Below are 26868 nucleotides of genomic sequence, written 5' to 3' on the forward strand. Positions count from 1 at the left end.
ATTAGTGCAGCCGCTATGGAAAGCAGTGTGGAGATTCCTTAGAAAACTTGGAATGGAACCACCATTTGACCCAGCTATCCCACTCCTTGGCCTATACCCAAAGGACTTAAAATCTGCATACTACAGAAATACAGCCACATCAATGTTCATAGCTGCTCAATTCACAATAGCCAGACTGTGGAACCAACCTAGATGCCCTTCAATTGATGAGTGGATAAAGAAACTGTGGTGTATATATACTATGGAATATTACTCAGCCATAAAGAATGATAAAATTATGACATTTGCAGGCAAATGGATGAAATTGGAGAATATCATGCTAAGTGAGATAAGCCAATCTCAAAAAGCCAAAGGACGAATGATATCGCTAATAAGTGGAGGTTGACACATAATGGGGGGGAGGGAAGGGTTAGAGTTAGGGTTAGGGAGGGGGGCAAGTATGGAGGAAGGAACTACTGTATAGAGGGTAAAGAGGGGTGGGAGGGGTGGGGGGAAGGGAAAAAAATAACAGAATGAATCAAACAACATTGCTCTATGTAAATTTATGATTACACAAATGGTATGCCTTTACGCCATGTACAAACAGAGAAACAACATGTATCCCATTTGTTTACAATAAAAAAAAAAAAAAAATTTCCAAAAAAAAAAAAAAAAAAAAAAAAGTCAAAAACTTCTTTCCTTTATCTTGTCACTTTCCTAAAATACATTCTTCTTGAAGATGTTATATAAACTAAACCTTTTAAACCACTGCATTGAGTTACCTCTCATTTAAGTTTTTTCCTGCATGATCTGCATTGCATGCATTAATAAACTTGCTTGTTTTTCTCGTTAACTCACCTTTTGTTACAAGGGTCTGTTCCAACTGTGAATTTATGAGGGTAGAGGAGAAATTACATTTCCTCTATAACAATGCCTTTTAAAGCCAAGTAAGCAAAATAAAGAATATGGAAAAATAAACGTTTTCTCTACACTCTCACACCGACCTTCTGGTTTCTAGATGTGTGAATTTTCTATACCAAACAATTCTTCAGTTTACTATGGACACCAACTAGGTATCCAACTAGGTATTCAACTCAATTTTCATACTATTTGCATGGAGTTAGTGTCAGATCCCACAGTTTATGAGTTCAGTATCACAAAAGTGCTCCCACTTCGGATGCTTGTTATGGTTTGGATTTCGAATGCTCCCCACAGGCCCATGTGCTAAATAAAGCCTTAACTGCCAGGCTGTGGTGTTGCCTAAAGGTGGTATAACCTCTAGGAGGTGCACCAAGTGGAAGCAAGTTGGTCATTGGTGGCATGTGCTTAAGGTAATTTGGAGCCCCAACCCCTTCCTCTCTATTTCCCAGCTGCCATGAAGTAAACAGACCTACTCTGTCACATGCAGATGTTCATCGTGATGCTCTGCCTCAACACAGGCAAAAAAAAAAAAAAATAGAAGAACAACATAGGCTGAAAATTCTGAAGCTGTGAACCAAAATAAACTTTTCCTCCTTATCAGTTGTTTATCTCAGGTATTTTGCCATAAGACCAAAAGCTATCCTATCCTAAACTTGTACTGCCTAGGTGACCTAGTTGCCCTGGTCTTGCTTTTCTTTGAGGACAGGATGCCTGAAAGCTAGACGTTCCCTTCAGTTGAGCCTGGCTGAAACTGGCTGACTCTAAGATGGCTACAAGTGTAACAACCTCTAACTTCATTATAATCCTATATACATGCTCAGTGACACATACCCCAGCACTGACAGTTGGGAATTCCCATGACAAAGACTGGAAAGAACCATGAAAGAAGCAAAAAAAAGGTAGCACCTGAATTCCCACGAAATCCCAATGTGTGTTATGACGATAACAGTTTCTAGGTTACTTCTCAGGGACCTGAAGGTCACATTTGCTGAAAACACTGACTCTTTGGTTAGGCCTACAGATGTCTGTTGGGTGACTACAACAGAATGAAAGTGTTTTCATCAGCCTTCATATCTGTCCCCTTACTGCTCTAACTTTTAGGTCAGATTCTACTTGCTCTGCAACTTAGTGTGTTGACTACCCATTGTGGCTGACGTGTTTTTTTCCTACCCCGAGCAGCTACAGCAACCCAAGAACCTAAAGTTCTTCAGTCCTATAATAAGCCCTATCATAAGTAAGGCCAGGATGTTTGTGCAGGATGTTGGTGCCAGTTGCTAGAGTAAGTCCACAGTTCCTAGGGTAAGTTGACTATGACCAAACAGTGGGCCACGTGTCACACAAGAAGAAACATCTTTTGGAACCATACCCCCAATCAATGGAGAACTGCCATACTTTAACCCACTCCAGAAAATCAATAAGAGCTTTTATCTCTCTTTGTTCAAGAAATAGCTTGATCTTCCTCCTGATCAGTTTTGTCTGCCTTCCACTGAAGCTCCAGTTAAAGCTTTGCCTGTGTGTATGTTTCCTCTCTCTTTGCAGTTTCATTTCTGCCATCACCAAATCAGAAGTTCCTATCTCCAGTAACTTCTTGTGTATTACTTTGCAATTTCTCATAAATTTATAATTATTTATGAATTAAAAGTCTTCTAAAATTCAGTTATGGATTTTTTTGACATATTTTCCTATAGTCATAATATCATGACTATATTAAAAAATTAATATTTAGTTCTAAATATCTTTGTCCTTAAACGTCTAATATCCCCTCCATAGTCAGATCTCTGTAACTGTCCTCAAAATGACTTTCCTTTATTAAGGTTATTGCTTTTTGGTTTTTTGTTTATAAACAAAATCTAAATCCAGTCCATACATTATAGTACATTGCTGGTGGGGTTTCAAATTAGTGCAGCCAATCTGGAAAGCAGTGTGGAGATTCCTCAGAAAGCTTGGAATGGAACCACCATTTGACCCAGCTATCCTACTCCTTGGTCTATACCCAAAGGACTTAAAATCAGCATACTACAGAGATACAGCCACATCAATGTTCATAGCGGCTCAATTCACAATAGCCAGATTGTGGAACCAACCTAGATACCTAGATGCCTGTCAATTGATGAATGGATAAAGAAACTGTGATATATATATCACATATATATATATATGTGATATATATATATGTATATATATACACACACACACACACAATGGAATATTACTCAGCCATAAAGAATAATAAAATTATGGCATTTGCAGACAAATGGATGCAGTTGCAGAATATCATGCTAAGTGAGATAAGCCAATCTGAAAAAACCAAAGGAAGAATGATCTCGCTGATAAGTGAATGATTACACATAATGGGGGGGAGGGGGCAAGAATAGAGGAAGGAGGGACTGTATAGAGGGAAAAGAGGGGTGGGATGGGTGGGGGGAAGGGAAAAATAGCAGAATGAATCAAACAACATAACCCTATGTAAATGTATGATTACACAAATGGTATGCCTTTAATCCATGTACAAACAGAGAAACAAGATGTATCCCATTTGTTTACAATAAAAATAAATTTTAAAAAAAAGAAGTAATGTGCAAAAATACAAAGAACATTTATAATTTAAAGAGATATTAAACTTCAATAGTAATCATGAAAATACAAAGCAAGACCAAAAATGATGAGATTTATTGCATCATTTAATTATTAAAAATGAAGATCCACTGGGGGAAAAAAATCTTTTTAGTCTCTTTTAACCTACAAATGCTTGCCTCTTTTCTTTCATGATATTCATTCGTCAGAGTACAATTCAGTTTTCTTTTTTCCAGCATCCCACAGTCTAAGTTGGTGTGATCATTTTCCTATAACCCCTGTGTTTCCAAAAAAACTGAGGCTGAAGTCCTCATAAATTGTGGGATGCTTCTTGTTACATTCCCTAGGAGACACAATTTGCCCAGAGAAGCCAGGCTTGACTTCCTCATCAGAGGAAACATCTAACTCTCTCCAATGGGAATGTCCGGGCTTCCTTTATGACTAGAGTTTGTGACACTTGGTCACTGATGACCACTCAGTGCTTTCAGCACCCATTTATATCTCAGCCTTAAATGTGACACTGTGTCTAAAGTCATTATTCTTTGGTGAATTGATTGGAATAAACCTTTGTCCAGATTTCTTTGAAACAATAAAAAAATTAATTTACAGTTTTTGACACAACATAAAGTTCCTGGTTAGGGGCTAAATTGAATAGGCTTGCCCTGACCAAAACTCAGAAAATTTATAATCATTACAATGAGTTTAAACACCCATGAGTGTGTAATATTAACAAACTAAAATTGAATGATCCTGACATAGTGACTCATTATTTTGATAGGTAAGTAAAGGGTAAAAACTCAAGTATTTAACCTGTTTTTACTATTCTAACAGTGCTTCAAGGTGACTAAATCATATGAGGGAGGAGGATTTTTCATATTCGTTTTCTTCCTAATGAGTGCAGGAGGAATTCTAGAAGGAAAATGTCCCCATTTTGCATTCCATGATGAACAAATGGATTGGACAGTGAGTATACATCACCAGAATGCAACATAGGCCTGGGGTTGTGTGAGGCACTGAATTCGATCCTCAGCAACCACATTAAAAAATGAACAAAATAAATTATTTAAAAAAAAAGTAACGCAGCTTAGAATGAATTGAAAAGTCCTCAGTGTCTTAATGGCCTCTGCCTCCCTCCCTTCGTGGGCTTCTCCCATTTTACCAAACCATGTGACCACCACACAGGCCTTCTGTATCCATGGAGAGACCTGCATTTCATTCTGACTGATATTCCCCATTCCCCAACACCCCTGGGTCTTTCTTAGATCCTTCCCATCAAATGTTTCAGGGTCTTCCTCAGGTCAGAATATACAGGTCCTTAGTCTTCAGTTCACATCCAAGCTATTTGGTTTTGTTTCTTTGTCAAGCTTGGAAGCTGAGAAGAGCATTTCTGTGCACAGATCACAGTTCTTAGCAGCCCTCAGTCTCATTCTGCTTTATCATCAGAAGTCTTGTTAGTTTCTGGGGGAGAGGAGTCTTTGCAGTGTTAAGCAATGGATCCTGACAATTTGGGAACTCCACACTTTCCACTACCTTTCCTCTCTATTTCAGATTCAGAAAGTTCCCCCAAACTTTCCCTTCACATACTTCAAGCTTTCCCTTCCATGCCACTCCTGTTTGCTGGATATAATCAGCAGTTTCATATGCCAAATATCAGAAGGGGTGTGTATGTTTGCAAGAAAGACAGACAGACAGAAAGACAAAGAGATGAAGAGATAGAGAGAGAAGGTGGCTAACCAGGAGTGTGAAATAGAGTGTCTGCTTTGGTTCTCCCACTTTAGAGAATCACAATGATCCCAGTCACCTAGAGGGATCCTAGAATGTCGGGGTCTTTGGAATCCAGGGATTCACTCGGTAATGCTCTCATTCACTCATTAATTTATTTTCTCAACTGTCGTCACCTAGTGTTTATCTTACACATAACAGATCCTACCCACTGGGAATTTGCAGACTAGTGAAGGATGATAAATAAAACCAAGCTCTGTGGGTGGTGCTAAATATAGTTAGGAAAACAAGCTGTTTGCACATTCAAGGAAGTAAAAACTGCATAAAGAAGTCAGGAAAGTCTTGCCCAAGAAGGGGGAGTTAAGACCATTGCCAAACCCTTTCAGCAGCCAGCTGGAAGGACACTGCCCAGGGACAGGAAATCCTCCCAACAAGTAAACAGCTTGAGCAAAGGTTTGGAGGCAACTAAGTGTATCAAATCAGGTGCCTGATCAGTTGCAGTTGGCTTAACATGGCAGAAGTTAACAGCGAAGGGATATACAAGTATTGGGACAAAGGACAGAAATCTGAGTTGGCCTTCAAAGGCTGTGTCATAATAACATGTATGAATTTTGTACCTTCAACCTGTGCTGTCTTTTCAAAACTTGTATGTGGCCATTGAGATGAGTCATAAGGGTAAAACACATACTGGTTTCAAAGTACCCAATCATTTAAACAATATTTTAAATGATCCCATGACTAGTTTTCATATTGATTGCATTTCAAAATGATACTAAATAAAATATATAATTAAAATCATTTCACTGAAACAAAAAGCACTTTGAGAACTCAAAGAAAACAACTTATTTTTATGTACACCTCCAAGCCAGTCAACACACACAGGATATAAAGTTCAAAAAATTTTCAAAATCTTTATTCAGAGGAATAATTCTTAGGTAAGAGCCACCTCTGAACCTGCAGTCAATAAACTTGCTTCCTGAAAATTAAAAAAAGAAAAAAAGAAATCATTTCACCTATTTTTTTAAGGGATGGGGGATGGGAATAGTGGACATGACTTTCTTATGTTCAGATATGAATGCATGACCAGTGTAACTCCACATCATGTACAACCACAGAATGGGAAGTTATACTCCATGTATGTATAATATGTCAAAACACAATCTACTCTCATGTATAACTAAAAAGAACAAATTTTAGAAAACAGAAAAGAATAAAGATGTGGGATCTCACTATGTTGCCCAGATTAGTCTTGAGCTCAAGCAATCCTCTTGCTTCAGCTTCTCAAGAAGCTGGGACTACAGATACATACTACAAGCCCTGCATACTTTTCATTTTATATAGCTACCAGAAAATTGGAAATTACAGATGTGGCTTGTTTACATGCCTTAGAGCGGGGAAGGCAGTCAGGGGTTTAATGGGAGTACAAGCAAGACCGAATCTAGGTATGATGAAAAGAGAGTAAAGTTATAGGCTGTAGCAGAGCCACTGACAGAAAACCAGATGATGCTCAAGGTGAGAAATGACTCAGATGAAAGGAAAGAATTCGACAAGAGGGAAGGACAGGTTGATAACTGATGAGGAAATGATACTATTATTTCATTGAGTACCCATGACAGTTAAGCCTGTTTTAAGCACTTTATATGAATTAATTCATACTATCATTATCTCCTTTACATATAACAAACATTGGAAATGGTGGCCTAGACTTCGAGTGACCCCTCCAAGGCCAACCAGAGCCAAGACCTACACTTATCTGACCTGAGGTCCAAGTTCAGGATTTCATCTTCCATTGAGCTGGTGGGGCAGGAATGACAGGATGATAGAGAAGCCCAACCTTACTCCCTGGAACCTCAGAATCATGAAGGATGAAAGGAAAAATAGGGGGCAGGTGATAAGCAAAAGACAGATTTCTTTGGGCACCAACTAACTGGTCTGTAAAAATGTGGAGTTGGAAATCTATGCCAGGGGGCAAACTCTAGATGCAAGAAGAACATTTGAGGAAGTGGGAACCAAAGGGACCGTTATTTTACCAAAGAAGGAAAGATTCTGACTCACAGGCCACAGGAGAAAGGGCTAATATTGACATGTATCCACCTCTCTTGGGGGACCCCTTTTTAGCAGTGGTAAATGAACATTCTCAGTCAAGTCTGGAGTCACAGGGAAACGGTTTGCTTGGCCCCTCCCTAAGATGAGGCATGTCCATACATTGTGCAGATACCCTATGTACAGAGTCCCTCTCTGTGGGCCACATTCTGCCCTACCACCTGTGAGCTCAGGGTACCATGCTGAGGGCCAGGGCAGAAAGAACCCTCCCATTCCACCTTGACCCCACACACCCAGTGTGGCATTTCCAAGACCATGATCCTTGTGCCTCTCATTCTATCCATGGGCCCAGGAGCTCAGGATTCTGAGGATCATGATACAGAAAGTTAGGAAGGACCTTGATGGCCCCACCAAGAGTGGCTTGATGGAAACATGGAGGCAGGAGTTTGAGTATTTCCCTAGAGTAGAGGATCAGGCAATTATGGCCTGAGTGCTACATCCAGCCCAACCCCCATTATTTCTTTTTTTTTTAAGATGTTGATAGGCTCTTATTTTATTAATTTATTTGTATGTGATGCTGAGAATCGAACCCAGTGCCCCACACATGCTAGGCAAGTGCTCTACCACTAAGCCACAACTCCAGCACCCCCCCATTATTTCCATAAGTTAAATTTAATAGGAACATAGCCATACCCATTTGTTCAGTCAGTGAATGCTTTCTTATCATAAGGGAAAATCTGAATATTTCAACAGACAGTATGACTGAAATGCCAAAAGTTACTATCCTGCTCTTCACAGAAAATGTTTGCTGGTCCCTTCCACTCCCCTGTGCAGAAGAATAAGTGCATTTCTTTCGCCTAGGTGGCCAATTTTTTCCACTGTGGGGACATTTAGCAATGTCTGGAGGTATTTTGGATTGTTACAAATGTGGGAGGAGACATCTGGTGTGTACTGGCTTCTGGCAGCTTAACATCTTATAATACACAGGACAGCCCCTCAACAAAAATTGGTCCAACCCAAAATGTTAACAGTACCAAGGTAAATCTGGCCCTACCAGCATAGTGGTCAGCCTCCTGTCACTGCAGGCACCAACCATGGTTCTGGCCTGTGGTTTGTAAGTTGGCAACCGAGGTTTTCGAGGTGACCCTGGTCTTGATGGTCTTGATGCCAGGAACCCTGGCAGTGGCCAATCTCCATCCTACCATGCTGCAGGTGGCAGGGGCCGGAGGGCCCACTGTCCTCCATGACTTCTACTGACTGTGCTCCTTCTTAGCCAGAGGTATATCTGGATGCTATGCCAAAACAACAGTTGCTCCTTTGGATTGAGTCTTGGAATCATGGAAGAGTATTTTCTACCTTAGGTGCTGCTCCCCAAAAGGAAGGATACCTCAGAGTATATGAAGGAAATGGTGCAATGATGATTCAAATCTTTCCCTATGGTCATGCTCACAGATCAATGACTGGATCCATCACGTGGGTATGACAGCAGTTATCAGTACTTACCCTCTTGACAGGGTTGGAGTAGACCTCGCTTTTCAGTTGATAGGGGAACACACCTCCACAGGAATCATTCATGCATTCAAAACAATTTATGCAAAGGTGTTTTCCTTTGATTTTTACAGAGGCTGATGCCCACTATATTAGGAATGGCTCCATTTGCAAGTGTTTCATTTTTTACTTTTGGAATCTTAAAGAGTGTCGGTCTCTCCAATACTCTTACCCTTCTTGGCAGATCTTCATCAGACAATCCTAACGTCTGGGTCCTGAAAACTCACATTAACTTCTGTTGTGGTGGTGTTGCTGGAGCAATAGCACAGACAATATCATACCCATCTGATGTAACTGTTCAGAGAATGTAAATAGGAGCTATTCCACCAGAATTTGAAAAGTGCCTTACCATGTGGGAGACTATAAAGTATGTCTGCAGACACCATGGAATTTGTAAAGGATTATATTGTGGCTTATCTCTTAAATACATTCAGTGTCTTCCTTCTCAAGCAGTGGCTTTTACAACATATGAACTTATGAAGCATTTCTTTTATCTCAACTAAAATTAATTGTAGTTTGTGGTTTCTTTTCCTTAATAAACTCCGAAAAATAAAAATAGAATGTTACTTTCATTGTGAAATAAACATTATTTGAAGGAGGATATTTACCTGTCACAGGAACCACTGGAATTAATTAGTTCTTGATATTTTTTTTAATTCACAAATCAAAAGTGTTTTCTGATCCAAACATTTTACCTTTGAACATTGAAAAAATATTCCTAAGATGATGATAGCTAGTCATAATCAGGTTGTTTGAGAACATTTTAAAGTGTTACTTGGAAACAGAACTAACTTAAAATGGAGTTTAAAGGTTGCCATTAGGTTTATCATACTGTTCCAAATGTCCTTCTTTTCCTTCTTTTTTTTTTTTTTTCTTTTGCAGTACTGGGGTCAAATCCAGCACCTCACACATGCCAGGCAAGAGCTCCACCCCTGAGCTAAATGCCCACCCTCCTATTCAAAGTTTTTGATTGTAATCATAAGTTTGGGGTTAGGGGCAGTGCTGGGGTTTGAACCCAGGGCCTTGCATGTGCTGAGCATGCACTCAACAACTGAATGATACTCCAAGCCTATAGTCATGATTTTGTAGAAACTGAGATATATGTACACAATGGAATGTTATTCAGCCATAAAGAAGAATAATATTATGGCATTTGCAGATAAATGGATGGAATTAGAGAATATTATGCTAAGTTTAGTAAGCCAATCCCAAAAACACAAAGACCAAATGTTTTCCCTGATAAGTGGATGATGATATATAATGGGGGTGAGGGTTTGGGGTGAGAGAAGAATAGAGGAACTTTAGATTATGTAGAGGGAAATGAGAGGTGGGTATGAAAAATGGTGGAAAGAGACAGACATTACCCTATGTACATGTATGATTACATAAATGGTGTGAATTTACATCATGCACAACCATAGAAATGAAATGCTGTACCCCATTTGTGTATAATAAATCAAAATGCAGTCTGTAAAAAAAAAAAATAAAATCTTAACATTTTTTTTATATTATTAAAGTAAACGGGTTTGATTATATTGCAGCAGAACAATGAGAACTGAATTTTTAAGTTCTATAAAATATAAACAGCATTGAAGTATAATTATTTCTCTTCTCATAATTCTGCTTCAATGAATAAAAGAACATTTTTTTCATTTTTTCTTCATTTTTTAGTAAAATAAATGTCATACTTAAGAGTAGAGACTCACCAGGCACAGTGGCACACACCTATAACCCCAGCAGCTCATGAGGGTGAGGTGAGATGATCATAAATTCAAAGCCAGAGTCAGCAATTTAGTGAGACCCTGTTTCAAAATAAAAAATAAAAAGGGCATGTGGCCCCATGCTTAAGCACCCCTGAGTTCAATCCTCAGTATCAAAAAAAAAAAAAAAAAAAAAAGGTAGAGACTCAAGCTGGGTGTGTTGGCACACGCATGTAATCCCAGTGGCTCCAGAGGCTGAGGCCGGTGTGGCAAGTTTGAAGTCAGTCTCAGCAACTTACAGAGAACCTGTCTAAAAATAGAAAATTTTAAAAAAAAGGTCTGGGAATGTGGCTCAGTGGTAGAGCACCCTTGGGGTCAAGCCCCAGTACAGAAGAAAAAGAGAGACTCAAAAAATAAATGAGAAGAATCATCAGGTTTTTGTCAAATGTTATGACCAGGTACCATGATTTACATGTGTTTTTAAAATTCAGTGTTTCCCAAAGGCAGGAATAATAAAACCTGAATATCTTTGCTCTCAAAAAGAGTAGTACTATAATTATTATTAGATCATATGATATCTACTATAAAATTTATTTAAGTGGACTGTGAACTATACATTAATGTAGATGTGAGTATAAAAGAATGTGCCTAAAGTATCATGTCATGATACGTCAAGAAGTTCTATCATGTAAAGTAATTATAGTACAAATATAAAGTTAAGTAAAACAAAAGATATGATCTGATCTATAGAACCAAACTAGGTGCATTTCAACAGATGAATGGATAAATTATATGCACAAAGGAATATTACTCAGCCATAAAGAAGAATGAAATTGTGACATTTGTTGGTAAGTGGAAGTAGCCGGAGAATATAATGCTAAGTGAAATAAGCCAGTCCCAAAAAACCAAAAGCCAAATGTTCTCTCTGACATGTGGATGTTATCTTTTTATATTAAGAAAAATTTTAAATGCAATAATTCTATTTATTATGTTTAGATCAATTTATGTGTTATTGTAAGCATGACAGAAATTGGCAGGGAACAATTAAAATCCTATATTTAGAAATAGTGATTTATAGAATTAATGTCCTTTTTAGGACATTAGAAAAGTTGAAAGTGTTATTTCTGCATCAATTTTTATTTTTGCATAAAATATTTCTTTTCATACTTTGGTAAAAATTTGATGAACTGGCTTCATTTTCCAAGTCTTTTTTAAAAAAATAAATATGTAACTTTGCATGACACAGTAAAAATATATGTTTCTTAAACTATTTTGTATATTTTCATTTTTGGACCACAATGTAGATAACTGTTGTCAAGAATCTTGAGATAATTTAAATGTTTAAAATAAGTATGTATGTTGCTGGTGGGACTGCAAATTGGTGCAACTACTCTGGAAAGCAGAATGGAGATTCCTCAGAAAACTTGAAATGGAACCACCAATTGACCCAGCTAACCTATTCCTTAGCATGTACCCAAAGGACTTAAAATCAGCATACTACAGTAATAGTCACAACAATGTTTTTGGCAGTTCAATTCACAATAGCTAAACTATGGAACCAACCTAGGCGCCCTTCAACAGATGAATGGATAAATTGTGGTATATATACACAATGGAATATTAGCCATAAAGAAGAATGAAATTGTGGCATTTGCTGGTAAATGGATGGAGCTGGAGATTATCATACTAAGTGAAATAAGCCAATCCCAAAAAACCAAAGGCCAAATGTTTTCTCTGATATGTGGATGCTGATTCACAATCAGGAGAAGAATAAAGAATTAGACAGAGGGGAGTGAAGGCAGGGGAGGGGGGATAGGGGTAGAAATGATAGTCTAACAAATTGAACATTATTACCCTATGTGCGTATGACTACATGACCAGTGTAACTCTACATCATGTACAACCAAAAGAATGAGGCACATTTATGTATGATGTATCAAAATGCATTCTACTATCATGTATAACTAATTAGAATAAAAATAAGTATGTCAATTATGTTATCAATAAAAGGAAACTTCAAATATTTTTAAGTAAAAAATGCATCCTATTTCTGTAATAGAATACACAGGATATTGAAAAAAATTTTTTAAAAACAGTACCAAGGTGGGGAGCCTGCTCTAGCTCTATCACTTGGCTCCTCTTGTCCTCCCCAAGGGCCCAATAAAAAGTTTTTCTTAACCTTGTCCACCTCATAACTCCTAGGCATAATCAGCTGACAATAGAGCGCTCTGTCCTTGGCAAGGATGGTCCTGTTCCAAAGCACTTCTGTCAGTCTCTTGTACCCCATGACCCTCAGGAGTAGAGGCTCAAGTGAACACTGCCCACAGTGCCTCAACCAAGTAGACCATGTTGATTAGTTTCCTGGGACCTGTACCCTAAGTTAGTTAGATTCATCCCATGAGATCATGCAATCAGACCAAACTCAGCAAAACAACTTCTGAAAACAAACAGCTTTAATTCTGTAATCCAGCCTCCAATGGGGTTTACAGCAGTACTGTTAGACAAGAAGGAGCTGACTGTCTCTCTCTCCTGGGCTCCGTGCTGCCCCATGCTTCCGCCCTCCTCCTTCCCACACCAGCCTCTCTGAGAGAAACCCCGTCTTCAATTCAAGTAGGCATGTCCTGGGGTGCCTGAAACCCTGAAGCAGCAGAATCCTTTTCTTCCCTGATCTCCCTCTCCATCTTTTCCCTCTCCGTGCTTTGGGCACCCACAGCACAGTAATACATTGCCTCATCCTCAGACTGCAGTTTGGAGATGCTCAAATACCCCCGGTTCCTGGCCACATCTTTGGACCCAGAGAAGCGAGGGGGGACATTGGGACCCCGGTGCTGATCTGAGTGTGAGAAGTATCTTAGCAAGAACCTTGGAGAGTTGCCCAGTCTCTGTTGGTACCAGTAGATGCTATAAACACCAATATTATAGTTGCTGCTCAGAGTGCAGGTAAGGCGGGTTGTGGTTCCAAGAGATGAGGATGTGGATGGTGGCTGACGCAGCACAGGTTGAGGGACACAACCTGGGAACACAGAACGTGTGGGTTATCCCATTGAGGCAGGGCAAAGTACAAGAAGGAGCAGAAAGGTTTGTGTGCTGTGAGTTCCCTCACCTGTGCAGTAGGCTAATAGCATGAGCAGGACAGGAATCCAGGACATGGTGGAGACCCGCAGAGCTGTACTTCCCGAGGCTATTGCTCCTGGGGCCTTTGCAGGGTGAGCCAGCACCTTCCTCCTTGCTCCAAGGGGAGGAGCCATTGCGACCCCAGTTCCTACTCACTACCATCCCGGAGTTTCTGGGTTTGCCTTGTCAGTTAAAAGAACAGTCCCGCGGCAGGCTTTGTGGCTCTGGCTTTGCCATGTGGAAGGGTTTGGGGAGGAAGCACCTGCTGAAAACTCACAGATCAGTGCCCAAGAGGCTGGCTGGTGAACTCAGGTCCCTGAGGGAGAGTGACATCAATTTCCCCTTGAGGAAACTAAGCCACATGAAAATAAGTTTCTCATCCAAATGCAAATGCCTGGTGAAATGGAGAGGACACATCCTCAGGGTGGTGAAAACACCTGCTTCCTACAGCACAAAATCTTGGGGACCCTGAAAACAGTGGGATGCTCTGTACCTTTCCAAAACTCAGTAGCACTTTAACCTGGCTCCTTTCCCTCTTGGAACAAAGTGGAATGGTTGGACTTCAAGAGAAAAGCACCAGGGAACCCAGCATCATTCCTTTCCCTGTTCTCAGCTCACTAAGGAGACACACTTTGGCCCTATTATGGACTAAACTATGTCCCCCAAATTCACACATTGAAACCATAACCCACACTATGGCTATATTTGGAGATAAGGCTTTTAAGGAAGTAATTATGGTTAAATGAGACCGTAAGAATGGGCCCCTGATCCAGTACAACTGGTGTCCCTATGAAAATGAGATATTTGAGCTCAGAGACAGGGACGATGATAAGTGAGATAAAGAGAAGTTCATCTTCAAGCCAAGAGAAAAATCTGGAATATATCTTCTTTCAGAGCCCTCATAAGGAATCAACCCTGACAATAATTTGATTTTGGACTTCTGTCCTTTAGAACTTCGAGACAATTTTTGTTGTTTAAGCCACCTAGTCAGTAGAACTTTGTCACTTAGGTCCTAGGAAACCAATACAGAAGTTTCTTAATTCATTTGGGCTACTACAACAAAATACCATAGGTTGGGTAGCTAGTGAATAACAGAAATTTATTACAGATCTCCAGTCTTGGGTGAAAAGGCCTATTATCAAGGCATTGGTGGATATGGTGTCTGGCAAACACCCGTTTCTTGGTTCAGAGTAGATTGTCTTCTCACTACAACTTCATGCGGTGGAAAGGCAAGGAACCTCTTTTGGGCCTCTTTTGTAAAAGCACCAAACCAATCATAAAGGTTCTGCCCCATAACTAATCATCTCCAAAAGGCCCTCCTAGTGCCACGTTGGAGGTGAGAATTTCAGTATAGGAATTTGGGGAGACACAAACATTCAAAGCATAGCCAGAAGTAATTCTAAGATGGCCCCAGAAGTTTTCATGTCCCATGGGCTCATTCTTCCACCAAAAGCTGAAGTCTGTTTCTCCTTAAATCTGCACAGCTCTGCGACTATGGGTGAAGTAACCTTATGTGCGCTAGAATGCACTGAGAAGCTGGGTGAGCACCAGTACTCCTTTTCTCATAAATACTTGGCTAAGTAAATTTACTTTTCCATCAGATGAGCCCTGTGGAGTCTTGAGCAGCCCTTTGTCCTTTATTTCTCTGACAAGGAGCAGACCTCACTCTAATTGGTCAACTAGGCCAACTCCAGGAGATGTGTCTTTCTTCCTACTGCCTCTCTGGCCAACAGCAAAATCTGCTCTGGTGAGGGGTGGGGAGATACAGGGCAAACACAAGGCATCTTGACCATCCCTTGTCCAGTCACAGCTGCAATCACAAAAATGACCTGTTGCTCTTCCCTCCTCAGCCCATGCTGGTGGGCAATGGGAAACTGACCAGTGAGTACTGATCCTTAGAGAGGAAAAAGAAAGCTTTGCTCATTCATGCATTCATTCCCTCATCCAGTAGTTCATCCATGTGCTGTGCATGTATTTGTGAAAAAGAAATAGCACCTCCCAGAGCATCCAGTCCTTAAGAATCAGGGACAGTTCCACTTGTGAGCACCAGCACTACTGAATCCCCACAATCTGTTCCCACCACAGTCACTGCCAGAGCTTTTTGATCCCTTATCTGAGAGAGAGTAAGTGCTTCCACTTTTACTTTTAGGTATATACATATAGTTTTACTGAGACAAGGAAGACGCTGAGAACCTCCCTTCAACTTTATAGAAACCCTGGCATCCCAGCACATTTGTATCACATATCTGAAAAAATTGACTCCCAGTGGCCAACACACGTGCTGGGAAATGCCTTGGCCCTTCCCGATCCTGCTGAATATGGTTCTGGCCCTCGGAGAATCTGGATTTAGAAGGGGATCGTAGCCCTACATGGCTATCCCCATCTCTGTTCCTTCAGCTTTGCCCTCAACACCCTGCCTCATGGAATCATCTTCAGGGCATGGCAGTATAATGGAGATGATATATTTCATCATTTTCCCTGGCTATATCCAACTCAAGTAACTATAGATCACCAGGCACGGTGACACACAGCCGTAATCCCAGAGCCTCAGGAAGCTAAGGCAGCAGAATCATGAGTTTAAAGCCAGCCTCAGCAATGGTGAGCCACTAAGCAACTCAGTGAGACCCTGAGGGTCTCAGTGAGACCCTATAAATCAAGAGAAAGGTGTTGAGCTCAGTGACAGACCTCAATGTCCTCAAGGACCACAGAATCCAAAAGACCTCTCAATGCTCCTTCCTAATTTATAGATGTCTTATAGACGCCAATTTAATTATCTACTGCTTCACGTCAAGCCACCCAAAATACTGTCAAAATCGTCATATTACCAAAAGCGCTAAACAGTTTTAATGTCTTTCCTATTAAAATTTCAACGTCATTCTTCATAGACATAGAAAAGAAAACCATGAAATTCATTTGGAAAAATAAGAGACCCACAATAACCAAAGCAATCCTTAGCAAGAAAAAGTGAAGCTGGAGGCATCACAATACCAGACCTTTAATCATACTACTGTGATAGTAATAAAAACAACATGGTATTGGCACCAAAAAAAGGCATGAAAACCAATGGAACAGAATAGAAGACATAGCAATAAACTCATATAAATACCCTTATCTCATACTTGACAAAGGTGCTAAAAACATACATTGGAGAAAAGACATCCTCTTCAATAAATGGTGCTTGGAAAACCATATGTAATAGAATGAAATTCAACCTCTATCTTTCACCCTGCACAAAATTCAACTTGAAGTGGATCAAAGACCTAGGCATTAAACCAGAAACCCTGCACAAGCTAGAAGAAAATGTAGGACTAGAGTTCTAACATATAGGCTTAGGAACCAACTTCCTCAAAAAGACTCCTAAAGCACAAGAAGTAAAATCAAAAATCAATAAACAGGATCATAGTAAACTAAAAAGCTTCTTCACAGCAAAGGAAACAATCAAAAGTGTGATGAGAGAGCTTACAGAATGGGAAAAAAATCTTTTCCACCTGCACCTCAGATAAGGCATTAATTTCCAGGATATACGAAGAACTCAAAAAATTTAGCACCAAAAAAAAAAAAACAAATAACCCAATCAATAAATGGACAAAGGAACTAAACAGTTCTCAGAAGAAGAAATATGAACAGTCAACAAACACATGAAAAGTGTTCAACATCTCTAGCAATTAGAGAAATGTAAATCAAATCTAAACTGAGATTCCAACTCACTCCAGTCAGAACAGCAATTATCAAGAATATAAGTAACAACGAATGTTGGCCAGGATGTGGGGGGAAAGGTACACTCATACATTGCTGTTGGGACTGCAAATTGGTGCAACCACTCTGGAAAGCAGTGTGCAGATTGCTCAGAAAACTTGGAATGGAACCACCATTTGATCCAGTTATCTCTTTCCTTAGTATATACCCAAAGGACTTTAAAATCAGCATATTACAGTGACACAATCACTTCAATGTTTATAGAAGTTCAATTCACAATAGCTAAGCTGTGGAACCAAGCTAGGTGCCCTTCAACAGATGAATGGATAAAGAAATTGTGGTATATATACACAATGGAATTTACTCAGCCATAAATAGGAACATCTTGATGACAACTGCCAGTAAATGGATGGATCTAGAGAATATCATGCTAAGTGAAATAACCCAATCCCAAAAAAACCAAAGGTTCGATATTCTCTCTTATATGTGGATGCCAACACACAACAAGGGAGGGATAGAAGTTCAGAGGATTATACAAAGGGGAAGGAAAGGAGAGGGACAGGAATAGGAAAGACAGTGGGATAAATCTGACATAACTTTCCTATGTACATACATCAACACACTATAGTGAATCTCTACATTATATACAACCACAAGATATTTGTATAAATATGTCAAAATATAGTCTACTGTCATGTATAACTAAAAAAAAGAAAAAAGAAAAGTCTAAAAAACAAACAAAAATTTTAAAACATAAAAATAAAAATAAACAATTGGTTATTCTTAACCAATTTGGGTTGTCTTAGTGGTTCTTCTGGCTCCACCTGGGATTACATATGATGGCTGACCCAGCGTGACTGGGAGGTCCAATATGGCACCTCATTTTTCTTCACATGACTCTGATCTCAACAAGACCCCCACATCCCCATCCAGTGGTTCCTCTAGTCACCATTTCTCCCCATCCCTTCCTCTTTCCTCACTCGAGGATCTCTACCATTTCCCATTCTACCTACTTTCTCATCTGAAGGCATGTTTATCTCACGCCTTTCCACTTTCATCCTCTCACACGGAGATAAGTCATACTGGCTCCAAGCTCTTTATTACTACTTGACATTTGCCCATGATCCCAATGCCTTTTCTCACAGTCCTCTAAGAACCAACCTCCTTCCTTCAGGTGCTTATTTCAATGTTACTTCCTTGGCAGACTCACTTGACTTTATCACCTAAGTCGGCTCATCCTACTCTTGCTCTATTACCTATTATACTTGTTTTTGTCAAAGCATCTGTCAGAGGTTCGAAGTTTGTATGTGCTTAGTTCTACTTACCACAATCTTTGTGAGGACAGGGACTATTTCTGTTTAGTTCTTCATTGAAGGTGATGATCTATATATTCACCCTATATATTCACTACTGCAGAACTGTATGAATGAATGAATGGTGTTTCTCTTGTGAAAGTGATGTGCTCACCCAGCACCCAGGTGGGCACACAGGTGAAATGCAACTTAATGGCACCTGTGAGTTATAGCAACTGTAGCACTAGTGTTGCTTCTCACTCTCTTCAGCCTTTCTTTCACTCTGCAGGCCAGTTGGAAATTCTTTCATGTATCATTTGGGTTCCCAAAGTTCAGCCAATGCATGTCACCCACATTGAGGTCTCAGTCTATTGAGAGGGATGAGGCTCATGATGATATAGATTAAATTAAGAATATGGATGACAGCACTGTCTCTGTCATGGAATGAATGTCTGTGTCTCCCATCTCCTACCCCCACCAAATTCATGTGTTGAAATCCTAACCTAAAATGTGATGGTGTTAGGATGTGAGGCCGTGGGGGGTGATTAGGTCATGAGGGTAAGACACCTCATGATTAGGACTAGTATCTTATTTTGTAAGAGAAATCCCAGTCCTAAACCCACATAAACACAGTTATCTCAAACTAGACAAAGATGCCAAAAACATACGTTGGTAAAAAAGAAACTGGAAATCTATATGTAGCAAAATGAAATTAAACCCTTATCTCTCAACCACACAAAAATCAACTCGAAGTGGATCAAGGACTTAGGCACTAAAACAGAGACCCTGCACCTCATAGAAGAAAAAAATAGGCCCAGATCTCCACCATCTTGGCTTAGGAACTAACTTCTTTAACAAGACCCCTAAAGTACTTATTGCCCTTTAAATCGAGAATCAATCCATGGGATGAAATCAAACTAAAAAGCTTCTTCACAGCAAAGGAAACAATCAATAGCATGAAGTGAGAGCCTACAGAATGGGAGAAAATCTTTACCACACACACCTCAGATAGAGCATTAATCTTCAGGATATACAAAACACTCAAAAGACTTAACACCATAAAAAAAGATAACCCAATCAATAAATGGGGAAGGAGTTGAACAGACATTTCACAGAAGAAGAAATACAATCGATCACAAATATATGAAAAACTGTTCAACATCTCTAGCAATTAGAGAAATTCAAATCAAGAATTAAACAACATTGCCCTATGTAAATTTATGATTTTTAATTAAAATAAAAAAAGAAACAAACCCAGATATGTCAATAAAAACTCAGAAATTTAAAAAAAAACTACACAGAGATTCCATCTCACTCCAGTCAGAATGGCAATTAACAAGCAACAATAAATGTTGGCAAGGATGTGGGGGAAAAGGTACACTCATACCTGGCTGGTGGGACAGCAAATTGGTACAACCACTATGGAAAACAGTATGGAGATTGCTCAAAACAACTAGGAATGGAACCACCATTTGACCCAGTTATCTCACTCCTAAGTTTATACCCAAAGGACTTAAAATCAGCATACTACAGTGACACAGCCACATCAATGTTTACAGCAGTTCAACTCACAATAGCTAAACCATGGAACCAATCTAGTGCCCTTCAACAAATGAATGGATAAAGAAAAGGTGGCATATACACCATGGAATATTACTAAGCCTTAAAGAAGAATGTAATTATGGCATTTGCTGGTAAACAGATGGAACTGGAGAATGTTATGCTAAGTGAAGTAAGCCAATCCCTAAGAACCAAAGACCAAATGTTTTCTCTGATATGTGGATGCCAATGGGGAGAATAGAGGTCCTTTGGACTAGAGAGAGCAAAGTAAAAGGAAGGGAGAAGGTATGGGGGTAGGAGTAACAGAATTAATCAGACATTATTACCCCATATATGATTATATGACCTGTATAACTACATCACATATAAGCAGAAGAATGAGAAATTATACTCCATTTATGCATGATGTGTCAAAATGCTTTCTATTGTCATGTATAACTAATTAGAACAAATTTTAAAAATTAAAAAAAAGAAATCCCAGTCCTTTATCCACCACATGAGGACACAAATGGAAATGAGCAGTCTACAGCCCCAAAGAGACCCTCACCAGAACCTGTGCTGGTACCTGATGTCTGACATCCAACCTAGAACTGCAATAAGTAAATTTCTGTTGTTTACAAGGTATCAAGTCTGTGGTATTTGTTATACTAGCCCAAACTATGACAATCTCCTAGGCTGACTCTAATTAGAGACACTAAAAATCTGCCTTCTGATCATACAGAAATCATATAACTTCATATCATCAATATCTTCTGAGAACAGGAGTGACCCAAAGCTGATCCCTAAGAGTCTTGGTGGTAGGCATGTAGTAAGAAGAGTTGGGTGGAGGCCAGGGCAGGGAAGGGAGGAAATGTTCTCTCCGTGTAAAATTATGAAAATAAAGGAGGGGCATGATTTGCTTCACAATTTTTAAAAACTGCTATGTGTAGATCAGTTACAGGAAACACAAACAAAAGTATTTCACAGCACATTTGTCCACGTTTGGATGGATCACATTTGTAAACAACAGTTTTATGTCATGAGACTAAATAAAATATTTTCTCATTCCAAATTCAATGAGTAATGAATTATCACAGTAGAATTAGGTGCTTCCTTTTTTAATTTTATTTTTCCACTTTAAATTTCACTCATTTACATCTTCCTCTGGATCTGTATAGGCATTTACATGTGTAACTCTTAGCACAAGGTGACTTAATTTGCTTTTTAACATGACAGTTGTGATGGATTCTGATATTTTACCAACAAGAAAAAAATGAAGAAATCAGTCTGTCAAACATTTGAATCATAGCTCCAAAGCCAATCAGAATTATCTGTTGACAAGAAATGTTAAAGTAATTAAACTTTCCCTTATTTTTAGCCAACAATATACCTTATCAGGTTAATCCCATTAGGGCTCATTAAAGGAGCTCCAGGGGGAGTGAGCTCCCTTACTCCCTTGGGAGGTCTAGCAAGCTAGAACCTCAAGAACTCCAAATTAATGCTCTCTGCTTGCCTGATGTTTCACCAGCTAAAGGTAATATTCCCCAACTTCACTTAATCTTCAGTTTTCCTTAAGAAATTGGCCAAATTCCTTGTTTCTAACATGCCATTTTCCTGGTATTTTGTCCCAAGGAGACTCAAAAATCTCTCTCCTTCCCTCTCACCTACTTAAGTTATTACGAAGAGTCAAACCAATGCTTCCTGTCTACAGAGCAATGGTGAATTAGGATTCCAAGTTGAGGGCCAGACCTTAGATACTGGAGAGTGAAGGAGCCTGTAGCCACCTCAGAGTTCTATTTCAACATCCCCATTTCATTCATCTCAACATATGCCAACGATCTGAAATCAAAGAAATGCAAGAGCAGGATCAATTGATGTGGGCATTTCTCTAACCCCCTTTTTTTGGCGGGGGGTGGGAAATCACATACTTTACTGATGGCGAACTTTCACAATGCCAAGGAAAATGAAATTCAACAGTATTTGGCACCCTCATTGTGAAGAATTCCTTTGAGTGGTGTTATCTTGTTAAAATACTCCTGTAATACAGATGCACGTGATAAATTATAAACTAAAAATTTAACCTTTAAAGAACCCCAAAAGAATATAGTAATGCAGAATGAACCCACATGAAACTTGTAATAATTTCTGTATCCCCAGATTGCAGAATAGCAGCAGCAGTTAACATTATGTGCCAACTAGTAAATACTTTATGTATATTATTGAAATCTGTCATAACCACCCTATGAGGAAAGTATGATAGGACAATTATCCATTTGCCACAGATAAAGAAACTGAGGTGCAGAGATAACTTTTCCCTAGGTCATATAGACTGTTAGGCTCTCCAAGTCTGTGCTCTTAAGAGATGATTAACATGAAACCTTAACTAGTAATATTTGCTAGTTTTTAAAAAAATAAACCTATCTTTAAGTACACTGAAAATTTTGCTTTACGTTTACTATTTGTACTTAAGACCAACAGGTGAATATTGAGCTCTAAGACTGGTTAGAGTCCTAGAGTATATGAAAGGGAGATCACTTCCAGCTTGGGAGGTAAGCTTCACAGCAGTGGCATTTAAGCCAGACTTGGAAGGGTAAAAACATTTGTGCACTATACTTACTTAGGAACCTAGTCAATACAACAGATATTAACAAAACTGGTGACTCAGACAACATCAGGAAACAAAATGCAGGTTGCAAGTGTGACAATGTTCCCCCTTCAGGTCAACATCCAGTTTACTCAGGTTTCTAACTTCAGGTTTGGCTCTTATCTATATTTCTAACAATATCAACACAGATCATGGAAGCCAAAACCTAATATTTTGTCTCCTCTTTTGAAATACATCTTTTATTGTCATGTCTCAGTGTGCAAAAATGCAGTATCATCTTTGCAAAAAGATAAAAAAAAAAAAAAAAACAGAGTACTCTTGCTATGGATCTTGGCAAAGGTCTAATAAAAATTTCCTAACACTGCAGTAACCCCACTCTCATTATGCTGTAAAGTCAAATTAACCAACTTTGATAATGATAGACTTAAACTATCAAAACCAATTAAGGCATAATATGATTCAAAATTCAATACAGAGAAACAATAATTTAGAGAAAACATAATTACAACATTTTGCTGAAGGTGGATTGTTACCATTTTTATACGGTGAGACTTGGAATGATAGCATAAAAGGTACAAGTTTGTAAGCACCGCATGTACATAGCATAATGTTTTTCTGAGATGGGATCTGTGGTATACAGGTTTTCTGAGATGGGAATGTTAGCTCACGTTCCAGACTTCAGTTTATTTTTTTTAATATCTTCTGTGCTATATTCTGGATTATTTCTTCTTCTTCTTCTTCTTCTTCTTCTCCTCCTCCTCCTCCTCCTCCTCCTTCTCCTCCTCCTCCTCCTCCTCCTCCTCCTCCTCCTTCTCCTTCTCCTCCTCCTCCTCCTCCTCCTCCTCTTTCTTTTTTTTTGGGGGGGGGCGGTTCAAAATTGTAGCATAAAGACCTTAAAGAATTTGATTATACCAGCAATTTGGTGACATACTGGTAGAGCTGTTCTGTAAATGCTTCTCCTTAACCATGGCTCTTCCAGCCAGGCCCACTGTGGCTTTTAAAGGATCATGGATAAACTTTTCTATTGCTTCTGAGAAGTACACTGGGTCAAGCTCACGCAGAAACCTTGTGACACTGTGGACGATGGACTCCATAGGGCCCACCAGAATTAACAGCAATGACTGGGCACTGCATGTACATGGCCTCCAAAGGGACAATGCCAAAGTGCTCATTGCTTGGTGTGTAAAGCATACACAAGCAGTTGTGGAGGAGTGAAATTTTTTGTTTGTCTGAGAAAGACCACAGGAAGGTCACATACCCACCAAGGTCAGATTGCTGGACTTTCTTCAATTCCTGTTAGTGTTCCACATTATCCAGGACTCTGTCATCATAATCACCTGCCATGATCAGATGAACCCTCTCCCAATCTTGAGATGTTAATCGCGCACCCAGAGGTACTAGAGCTTCTAGTGCCAAAGTCAGATTTTTCTTCCTTTCATATCTGTTAATGGAGAGGAACAGGAATTCTTTTTGCCTGGGGACTAGGTCATCAAATTTTTCAGGAACAGCTAAATCAAAGCTGGTGACTTTCAGAGATGGGTAGAGAACATTGGGGTCTCTGTGAGATAAGGACTTGAAGGTTTCTTTTAAAATGGCAGCTGTGAACTGATTGTTGACCAAGATGCAGTCCGCCATGTCTGTGGTGCATTCCTCTATCCAGTCCAATCGGTGCCCTCTATAACCGTTTAAGAAAAGAATCTTTCCTGGTGAGGAGCAAATCTGGAAAGTGGCAATAAAACAGGATCCTCTTAGGCCGTCTGCCTGGCTTGAACACTGGGATACCTGGTCCTACACTTCGAACTCCTCATCTGCAAGGAACAGCACAGGGCGCCAAGAAGGCCAAGCGCATGTAGGCTCAGACCGCGGCGCCATAGCCGCCCCAGCCCAAGCTGCACCGCAGCCAGTCCCCAGCGCAGCGCACGGGGAGCTCGCTGCTTTCGGTGAAGCAGTGGCCAGGGTCATAGGGTGCTGTCCAGATCTTCACGCTATACCCACGTGCCTGCAGCGCCAGCGTAGCTTCCAGCATCAGCCGCTCTGGGCCGCCAACGCCCTGGTCCGGGTGCAGGAACAGCACCGACGGCCAGAGCCCTGATCCCCAGCTCAGATCCTGCTTCTGCACCATGGCCAGGAAGCCGTGTCTGAAACGCAAATGCCTGAAAAGACCAGGTAGGAAGGTGAGTTGAATAAAGAGGTCTATGGGGGATTAAAGTAACTGGGAGACACCTGCCCTGTCTGAAAAGGAATACAGGTTACTCAGTATACACCTAGAGCTCCTACCCAGGGAAGTGTCATCTTTTGTCATGTCAAAAGAAATTGAGATTTAGGTTTTTATAAGATTTTTCAACTCAGTAACAGAGAATGATTCTTCCAAGAATAATGATATTCATTTGGGGGGAAAAAACAGCATTGCAATGGAAATACTTATGTCATAGTAAACTATAAAAGTATTCAAAGAGGTTGAGACAAGGTAACGTTTTTAAAGGTAAAAAAGATGATCACATAAACTATTTGGAAACAATAATCCTTGACTTCAGGATTAATAACAGAAGCAGTGTCAGTCCAAGGCTGAATAGATAATTGCAAGGGAAATGTCCTCCAAGAATTATTTTTTGTACAAGATTTCATTTGTACAAAATTATGGTACTGGCAGTCTTTTATGAGTTGCTATCAAACCGTTGTGCATGTGAACTTTTCCTTCACAACGTCCTGACTTTATTCATTTTATTTCTTTCTTAGGGTTAGCACAAGTGACTCCATTTTGATTCTGAAAACTTTAACATGCTATTCTTTCATCTAAGGGAGGTAGCTCTTTGAAGACTGGTTGAAACAGAATATCTTGAGTATCTGAAGTCTCTTCCCCTGTGGCACTTAAGAGTCTAGAGGAAAATCTTGTGAAAGTCTAGTGGGGAAATAATTAAAACCACACGTTTTAATGCATGTCATGAGAGTATATATCCAAAAACCTGTTCTGGAGTAGGGAGTCATTAAAGGCCCCAGGAGAGGAAGAACAAAATAGGTGGCACCTGAAGGCAGGGAAGGACACAGCCCCACAATTTCGAGCTGGTGTATGAACCAGGAATAATAATTTGAATGACTATTGGGTGGTGGGACTCTAGGCAGGTGGGATGTGGCTGGAGGAAGTATGTCACTGGGGATGTGCCCTTGGCCCTGGATCCTCTCTTTCCACTCCCTTCCCAGCCCTATTTCTGGGCTCCATTAAATAAGCACCTTTCCTCTGCCACCTGATGTTCTGCCTTACCTCAGGCCTATAGCAATGGAGTTGGCTGCCCAAGATAAACTTTTCCTTCTCTAAGTTGTTCTTGTCAGGTATTTTGTCACGATGATGAAAAGCTGACTAACACAACCACTGATTTTATCAATCATGCCCATATAATGGAACCTCCATAAAACACCTAAATGACAAGGTTTGGAAAACTTTCAAGTTGGTAAGCACATTGGGGTGACTGGGAAGGTGGTATGCCTAGAGAGGACATGTAAGTTCTGCATCTCTTCCTCCATACCTTGTCCTATGCATCTCTTCTATCTGGCTGTTCCTGAGAGGCATCCTTTATAATAAACCAGTAATAGTAACACTTTCTTAAGTTCTATGAGATGTTCTAACAGGTTACTAAAACTGAGGAGGTTATGATAACTCTCAGTTTATAGCCACTTGGTCAGAAATACAGGTGGAAACCTGGGCATTGAGACAGGCATCTGAAGTGGGAAAGGATACTCTTTTGAGATTTGAACCCTTAAACCTATACAGCCTGACACTAATTTCAGGTAGTTCATGTCAGAATTCAGTTATAGGACACAGAGAGTTGAAGAACTGATTGTCAGTGAGTAAAAACATCCCGGAAATTCCTAGAAATTTGTTAATACACTAGTGTAGGTAGCTGTCAGTGACCTGGCAGCTATAAACACTGAGCCAATACTAGACACAGGCCCACCTTGGCCTCTTGCAAAGTCATACTTTGCAGACTCTGAGTGATGGAGACTCCTGAGTGCAAGTATGTGCCAAGCTCTGTCTGATATTGTTAAGGATATGGTGACCCTCTGTCCCAGAGCCCTGAAACTGAGGCTGACTAGGTCAGCCCCAACTGAGCACAGAACCTTGGAAGGAGGGAGACACAGA

The 26868-nt window shown here is 39.9% G+C and overlaps 1 protein-coding gene and 2 pseudogenes across 3 annotated transcripts; 1 reads left to right on the forward strand and 2 right to left on the reverse strand.

Annotated features, from left to right (window-relative positions):
• The first annotated feature begins 8315 nt into the window (after positions 1-8315).
• LOC306667036 (solute carrier family 25 member 16-like) lies at positions 8316-9342 on the forward strand (annotated as a pseudogene). The gene has a single exon. The product of its transcript is annotated as a solute carrier family 25 member 16-like (transcript).
• Positions 9343-13079: 3737 nt separating this feature from the next.
• VPREB1 (V-set pre-B cell surrogate light chain 1) lies at positions 13080-13636 on the reverse strand (the record flags this gene model as incomplete). The annotated part of the gene is made up of 2 exons (XM_079149464.1): positions 13080-13500; positions 13591-13636. The coding sequence occupies 2 exons, from the start codon at positions 13634-13636 to the stop codon at positions 13094-13096; spliced, it is 453 nt and encodes a 150-aa protein (XP_079005590.1). The 3' UTR covers positions 13080-13093.
• A 10003-nt stretch (positions 13637-23639) lies between these two features.
• Positions 23640-24861, reverse strand: LOC306668345 (alpha-1,3/1,6-mannosyltransferase ALG2-like; annotated as a pseudogene). Its single transcript has one exon. The product of its transcript is annotated as an alpha-1,3/1,6-mannosyltransferase ALG2-like (transcript).
• Between the last annotated feature and the right edge of the window lie 2007 nt (positions 24862-26868).

The sequence above is a fragment of the Sciurus vulgaris genome (genome assembly GCF_902686455.1).
Source record: "Sciurus vulgaris genome assembly, chromosome: 8".
NCBI lineage: Eukaryota > Metazoa > Chordata > Mammalia > Rodentia > Sciuridae > Sciurus > Sciurus vulgaris.